At 68.4% G+C, this 7,425-nt stretch overlaps 1 protein-coding gene across 4 annotated transcripts in view; it reads left to right on the forward strand.

Moving 5' to 3' along the window:
* BSN (bassoon presynaptic cytomatrix protein) overlaps positions 1–7,425 on the forward strand; it is an 89,900-nt gene that overhangs the window by 68,512 nt on the left and 13,963 nt on the right. For 2 of the 4 annotated variants that reach the window (XM_014953513.1, XM_014953516.1), the window contains exons 5-7: positions 56–1,689; positions 2,424–4,539; positions 4,837–5,127. In XM_014953513.1, coding sequence (XP_014808999.1) covers positions 56–1,689; positions 2,424–4,539; positions 4,837–5,127 — 4,041 coding nt within the window. Of the gene's footprint in view, positions 1–55; positions 1,690–2,423; positions 4,540–4,836; positions 5,583–5,932; positions 6,027–6,148; positions 6,293–6,482; positions 6,538–6,627; positions 6,725–7,200; positions 7,420–7,425 lie in introns of those variants that run through there. The other 2 variants (XM_014953514.1, XM_014953517.1) reach the window with 2 other exon arrangements.

Genomic DNA, 7,425 nt, shown 5'->3' on the forward strand with positions numbered 1-7,425 from the left:
CCCGCCGGTGGCTTGCCGAGAGCGGAGCCGGCGGTGGCCGCTCCCCGTGCTGAGGGTCCGGCGGCACCGGCGGCCGGCAAGGAGACCGGGCAAGCGGCCGCAGCGCCCAAGCCGCCGCCGGACGGGTCTCAGCGGGAGGAGCGGGAGCGGGAGGAGGAGCGGCAGCGCAAGCAGCAGGAGCACGTGCTGCAGCTGGAGCGGGAGCGTGTGGAGCTGGAGAAGCTGCGGCAGCTGCGGCTGCAGGAGGAGCTGGAGCGGGAGCGCGCGGAGCTGCAGCGGCACCGGGAGAAGGAGCAGCTGCTGGTGCAGCGGGAGCTGCAGGAGCTGCAGTGCATCAAGCAGCAGGTGCTGCAGCAGCAGCAGGAGGAGCGGCATGCACAGCTGGCCCTGCAGCGGGAGCAGCTCGCCCAGCAGCGCCTCCAGCTCGAGCACATCCACCAGCTCCAGCACCAGCTGCAGCAGCAGCTGGAGGAGCAGAAGAGGCAGAAGACCACCTTCCCCGAGCCCGCCGCCCGCCCGCCCGAGGGGCCCGTCGAGGTGCCGCGGGGCCCGCCACACAACGGGCAGGCATGGCCGCCACCAGGGCAGGCCCAACCGGAGGGTCCTGCTGGCCCCCGCTACCCCACGCCGCAGCGGCCGCTCAGCAGCTCGGCCTCAGACATGTCGCTGCAAGCCGAGGAGTCCTGGGAGCCTGGACGGGGCATCAAGAAGAGGAACTCCATGCCACGGCTGCGGGACGCCTACGAGAAGGAGGGAGCACGGGAGGCCTTCGCGGCGAGGAAGACGGCGGACAGCAGCGTACAGACGGACGAGGAGGACGGGGAGGAGCGGTACCTGCTGTCGCGGCGGCGGCGGACGCGGCGCAGCGCCGATTGCAGCGTGCAGACGGACGAGGAGGACAGCGGGGAGTGGGAGCAGCCTGTGCGCCGCCGGCGCTCCCGGCCCTCCCGGCACACCGAGGCCGGCGCCGAGGGCAAGGCGGAGGGGACAGCCCGTGGCACGGCCAGCGTGGGCATCCAGACCATCAGCGACTGCTCGGTGCAGACGGAGCCCGACCAACTCCTCCGCGTCTCCCCTTCCATCCACATCACCACCCACGACCCCCGGGTGGAGATCGTCAAGTACATCTCGGCCCCGGAGAAGACGCAGCGGGGGGAAAGCCTCGCCTGCCAGACGGAGCCGGAGCCGGCCCCCCAGCCCGGCGTCGTGGTCCCGCAGCTGACGGTGCCCACCACCATCCCACCCTACTCCACCAACATCCAGATGGTGAGCACGGGCCCCCTGGATCCCCACACCGTCCGGCAGCAGACCCTGGGCAAGTTCGAGAAGAAGAAGCCGGATCCCCTGGAGATTGGCTACCAGTCCCACCTGCCGGCCGAGTCCCTCTCCCAGCTGGTGACCCGCCAGCCCCCCCGCTCTCCCCAGGTCCTCTACTCGCCCGTCTCCCCCCTCTCTCCCCACCGCCTCCTGGAGTCCTCCTTTGCCACCAGCGAGCGGTTGAACAAGGCGCACGTCCCCCCGCAGAAGCACTTCACCGCCGAGTCGGCCCAGCGCCAGCAGACGCTGCCGCGTCCCATCAAGACCATGCAGCGCTCCCTCTCCGACCCCAAGCCCATCAGCCCCACCGCCGAGGAGGTGGGCAAGGACAGGTTCTCCCTCTACCAGCACCCACTGCTCCCCAGCACCCAGGTAGGTCAGTGCAGGGAAAGACCTTTCCCTCAGGGAACAGCCCCAGGAGGCACCTCAGGACGTTTCGCTTTCATGAGCGCGGCGACAATTAATATTTTAAAAGGCTGGCTTCCTGGGGCAGCTGATGGCAGCCGGCGGGCACGGACACATGCACCGAAGCTGGCAGCTGGAGGGAGGCCCTGGAGCTCCACCAGCTGCATGAGCCCACTAAGGGGCGAGACGTGCTGCTGGGTGGCAGCATTGGGGCTGTCCCCTGTCCCCTGCCCCAGCCGGGTCCCCCTCCTGATATGCATGGCTCCATTTTGGGTGGCGGCAGCTCTCATTCCCTCCTTTGCCCCCACGCACCGAGGTTGCCTTGGGCTGCCAAGAGCCTCGGGGCAATTCCTGGGGGGCTACAGCAGCCCCTGGCCATTCCCCCAAGCCCGGCTGCCAAGCGCTCGGGGACAGAAAGCAGTTTTTTGGGGCAGTCGGCGGCAGGCACGCGGCCGGCCCTGGCACTTGGCCGGCTGCCACCCCCGGTAATTACTCACGGAAAGCGCCTGCCTGTTACTTCCATCCTATTTATTGCGCTTTTACATAAACGCCACTTCCTCGGTGCGTGGGGGGGACACGTGCGCAGGGGGGCCACCTCACCGCAGCCCCGGGGCACGGGAGGAGATCCGTGATGCTTGGGGCAGGGGGGCATGGGGGGACACCATCCCGCACCTCTGACCAGGCATCCCTTGGCTTTGCAGGTGGGGGGGCTGCAGTCGAGCCCCCTGGCACGCAAGGTGAAGCGGACGCTGCCCAGCCCACCGCCCGAGGAGCCCCACGTCCCCCTGGCCAGTCCGGCCACCTCCCAGCTCTACCTGAGCAGCCTGGCCACCAAGGCCACTGCGCCGGTCACCAAGGCCAGCCTGCTGAAGGAGCTGGACCGCGACCTGAAGCTGGTGGAGCATGAGGCCACCAAGCTGCGGAAGAAGCAGGCGGAGCTGGACGAGGAGGAGAAGGAGATCGACGCCAAGCTGAAGTACCTGGAGCTGGGCATCACCCAGCGCAAGGAGTCGCTACTGAAGGAGCGGGGTGGGGGGCGAGACCACCCCTACCTGCGCTGCCCCGGGGACCGCCGCGACTACCTGTCCGACAGCGAGCTGCACAGCCTGCGCCTCGCTGCCTACGACAGTGCCGGCCTGCGCCCTGCGCCCACCGGGCAGTACCCTGACTTCGCCGCCGCTGCCTCCTACGGCGCCTACCCGTACCCTGCCCCCCAGGCCCCCGCCGCCTTCCCACCGGCGCGCCTGCAGCACCCCCAGTACCCCACGGCCAGCACCTCGCAGGATGGCTTGCCGGCAGCCCCGTTGCCCACCTTCGCCTCGCCTGGCACCTTCCCGGCCCCCGGCCCTGCGTACCCAGAGCTGGGTGCCCCAGGCCAGCCGGGCTTCCGTCCCCAAAACCCCTACCAAGCCCCCAGCGCCTTCGCTGGGGCGGCCGCTGTGCCAGTGACGCAGCCTGTCCTCTTCCAAAGCGTGGCGGAGGTGGCCGGTGGGCACCAGAAGCCACGGCAGACCTCGCTGGCTGACCTGGAGCAGAAGATCCCCACCAACTACGAGGTCATTGGTGCAGCCACCAGCTCCTCCGCCATCCCCGATGTCACCTACAGCACCACGACGGCGAGTGGTGGCTACGAGCAGTACAAGGCACCCGAAGCCCGGCCGGCCGAGAGAGCCGGTGCGGCGCAGGGCCCCTCAGCCAGCTTCTCTTCCGAGTCCCTCTACACCAGCCTGGAGCAGAACATCCCCCGTAACTACGTGATGATCGAGGACATCAGCGAGCTCACCAAGGAGAGCCCGGCGGTAGAGGGGCAGAAAGTGGAGCCGGCAGGCACGGGCGCCGACAGCCGCCATGGCAGAGAGAAGAGCGAGCTGGGGGACACGGAGGGCTCCAGCCGGCCCTGCTGCTACGCCAAAGCTGAGGAGGAATCCGAAGAGGATGTCTATGACCACCATGGCCCCGACCATCGAGGGAAGAACAGCTACCACCGGGGCATGGAGAGCAATGGCAGGGTGTTGGGGAGCTCTGCCACCTCGTCCTACTACTATGGGGACAGCGAGTACCGGCACTCCTCGCGGGCCGACAAGCACAGCTCTGGTGTGGCACTGCCCAAGCATTCATCCAAGAACCTGGCACCCGCCGTCGTCTCCTCGAAGCGCAGCAAGCACAGGAAGCAGGGCATGGAGCAGAAGATCTCCAAGTTCTCCCCCATCGAAGAAGCCAAAGACGTGGAGTCAGACCTAGCCTCCTACGCGGTGACAACCTCAGTCGGCGGCAGCAACGTGGCCTCCAGGGCCAAGAAGCTGCAGGAGGAGATCACCTATGGCCTGAAGAAGAACGTCTACGAGCAGCAGAAGTACTACGGTGTCTCAAGCCGGGATCTGGTGGACGAGGAGGACAGGATCTACTCCGGCGGCAGCAGAACCCGCTCCTCCGGCTACGGGGTGGAAAAGTCCTCTGTCCGGGAGTCGGGTGGCCGGAGCAAGTCCTACGAGCGGGAGGGCATGGAGCGCTCCCAGAAAGGTGGCTCCAAGCCCTCGTCCCTCAGCATGAGGGAGAGCCGCGGGCGAGCACCCGTGCGTGCGCAGCCCTCGGAGGAGGAGAGCCCCGTCAGCCCCCTGGGGAAGTCGGTGGGGGGGTCGCGTGCCACGGGGGGGCCCGGCCCCCAGTCGGCGGGTGACCCCTGCTCCCAGTTCTGCTCCAGCCACTCGTTGCCTGATGTGCAAGAGCACATCAAAGATGTGCCAAGGAGTCACTCGTACAAGCACGAGGAGGGCTACGGCATGGACGATGCCCATTGCGTTGTCTCGGACAGCGAAGGTAACGGCTCCCCGTGGTGACCACCCCAGAGCATGGCACTTCCCCGGGGCATGCCCGTCCGTCCGCTCGTACGCAGAGACACTCTCACCGCCTCAGTTTGCTTGACACGTGCCTTCCTCCCCCCCCTTGCCCTGGGTGTTCGGTGTTAGCCGGTTCCCGCGCGGTGCCGCGCCGTGTGTCCCGTCCCCACCGACGCGGGCTGTCCCCCCCTGCTTGCCTCTCCCGCCTCATTGCATGGCTTCTGCCCGGCCGGCCTCGAGCGAGAGATTGACTGTGGTTTGTTTTTGGTTTCCGAAGCCTATCATTTGGGTCAGGAGGAGACAGACTGGTTTGATAAGCCCAGGGAGGCGCGGGCGGAGAGGGTCAGGCACTACGGTGGCCACTCTTCCTCGCAGAAGAGACCCCCGGTTAAGCACACCTACCACGACTACGACGAGCCCCCCGACGAGGACCCGTGGCAGCACGATGACTACCCCCAGCACCGCGAGCACCGGCACCACGGGGAGTACGGGCGCCACACTGGCACCTCCCGGCACGCCAGCGACGAGCCCCCGCGCCGCTCCACCAAGCAGCACCCGCGGGAGCCCAGCCGCCATGAGCCCCGTGGCCACGGGCCACCAGCCACCTCCAAGAAGGCGCAGCAGCCTGAATCCCGCGGGCCTTCATCCTACGGCCCCAGCTCTTCCGAGTACCCCCCGTCATCCCGCCCCGCTGCTCACCACCATGGTGCCGAGACCCCCAAGGCGCAGAAGACCCCCCAGCCACACGGGCCGGCCACCCCAGCGCCCAAACCGGAGCCCCTGGCACACCCGCAGCAGCCGGCGGGCAGGCAGCAGCAGGCAGGGCAGCAGGCGGCGCGGCAGCAGGCAGCGGGGCGGCAGGCTGCCCAACCGGCTGCCTCGGCGCAGCCCGAGCCCAGGGGTAGGACACAGGGACCCCCATCGTCCCGGCCACCGCAGCAGCAGCAGCCAGGGCCAGCCCAGGCGGCCGGGAAGGTGCCAGCCACACTCCATGCACAGCCGGGTGGGCACGCAGCGCCGACGGTAAGTACAGGCTCAGCCACCTCTCTGCCCCACGGCTCTGCCCAGGACTGGCTGAACTGGGGGCTAGCGGGGGGAGGGTTTGGGATGGGGACCATGGGGAAAGGTGTATCCCACCCACAAGCCCACCATGGCCACCTCTGGGTGCTGCAGGAGCAGCCATCCCCTCAAGGGGACCGTGGAGGGGACATCCCTGTGCCCCGGCTCCCTCCCTCCCTGCCACTTTTGGGGCTCCAGGGCCACTTTCACACAGCGTTTGGGGGTTTTGGTGTTGCCTCTCAGCCCGGGCCAACCCCCTGGATGAGATGCTCTGCTGGGAGAGCAAGCCCTGAGAGGTCTTCTGCCCCTTCCAGCCGAAAGCGGAGCAGACGGACGCACCCAAACCTGCAGCAAAAGTGCCACAGCAGCCGGGGCGGGCGCCCACGGCACAGCCCCTGGGAGCAGCAGGTCAGTGGGTGTCATCCATCGTCCCCCGTGCCGGCTGCCTGGCACCCCGGGGGCTCGGCCAAGCCCCCCCCTGCCCGGTGGGATCCGTCCCCTGCTAACAGTGACCTTCGTTCATCCCCCAGCAGACAGCAAGGCCGGTCCGAGGGCGGCCGGGCCGCGTGGTCCCACCGGCCCCGCAACGGGGCAACCGGGGGCGGAAGGAGAGAGCGTTTTCTCCAAAATCCTGCCGGGGGGAGCAGCGGAACAAGCAGGCAAACTGACTGAAGGTGAGGGCTGCTCCTGGGGAGGGGGCAGTGGTGGCTCTTCCCCACCCAGCTGGGATCGGGCACCACGGGGTTGGCCGATGGGATGTGGCGCTACCGCAGTTGGGGGCAAAAACAACAGTTTTGGGGTCTAGGGAGGTGGGAGGGCCGGGGGTGGCTGTGCCGTGCTGATGTCTCTCCTGCTTCCCCGCAGCGGTGTCGGCTTTTGGCAAGAAGTTCACTTCGTTCTGGTGAGAGAACAGCACAAGGTGAGTGCAACCGGCACTGAGGGCTACCCCATGGGCTCTCCCTGCCCTGGCAGTGCCCGTCCCACACCCTCCCGTTCCCTCCCGCCGCAGGAGTTTGGGAAGAGAGTGGAGATTGAGTCGTTGCACTGGAAAAACCTATGAAGAAGCCAGAGAATTCAGCGCGCGGCGCCAGACTCTGAGTATAACGGTGAGCACCTGGGGCACGGCCACCCACCGGTCCCCTCCATCGCACCCGTCCCCTCTGCCATGCCATCCCGGGGGCTCCCGTGGCACCACTGTGTCCCCTGGCACCCACTGAGCCCTGCCCTCCCGCAGTGAGAGGGACACCGGGCAGCCCCGTCCCCGTCCCTCTGGGCCACTTGTCCCCATCCTCATCCCTGAGCCAAGGCATGGGGTCTCAGTCTTCTTCCCCGGTCTCGGCGGTGCCGCATGGGCCAGTGCCATGGGGATGCTGGTGGCCACGCTGGGTGTGTGGGGAAGGTTTGGGCGGCCCGAGCTCTGTGCCGGGAGCCCGTCCAGCGCGGGGGCGGCAGCAGCTGCTCCGCCGGTGGTGACTTTTGGCTCGCTGCGGCTCGTTGGCTTGGCGGGGTCCCCTCCGCGGGGACATGGCCGCTTGGGCGGGCTAACGCCTCTCTCTCACTTCCTCTCCTTGTTTCTCACAAGCTTTTGAAAGCAGGGCGATCCCTGGATGCTGGACCAAACGGCGGCCGAACGGGGGCCCGGTGGACACCCCCATGCCTGGCGAGCAGCTCCGGCGCGGCACGCGGCGAGCCCCTGGCACCGGGCGCGGGCGGATGCACCCTCTTGCCCCCCGGCGGCCGCCCCCGAGGGGACGGGCCTGATCCGCACCCTCGGGTCAGGCCCCCACAGGTGACGGGGCCGCGGCCC

This window comes from Calidris pugnax, unplaced genomic scaffold, assembly GCF_001431845.1.
Source record: "Calidris pugnax isolate Ruff unplaced genomic scaffold, ASM143184v1 scaffold247, whole genome shotgun sequence".
Lineage (NCBI taxonomy): Eukaryota > Metazoa > Chordata > Aves > Charadriiformes > Scolopacidae > Calidris > Calidris pugnax.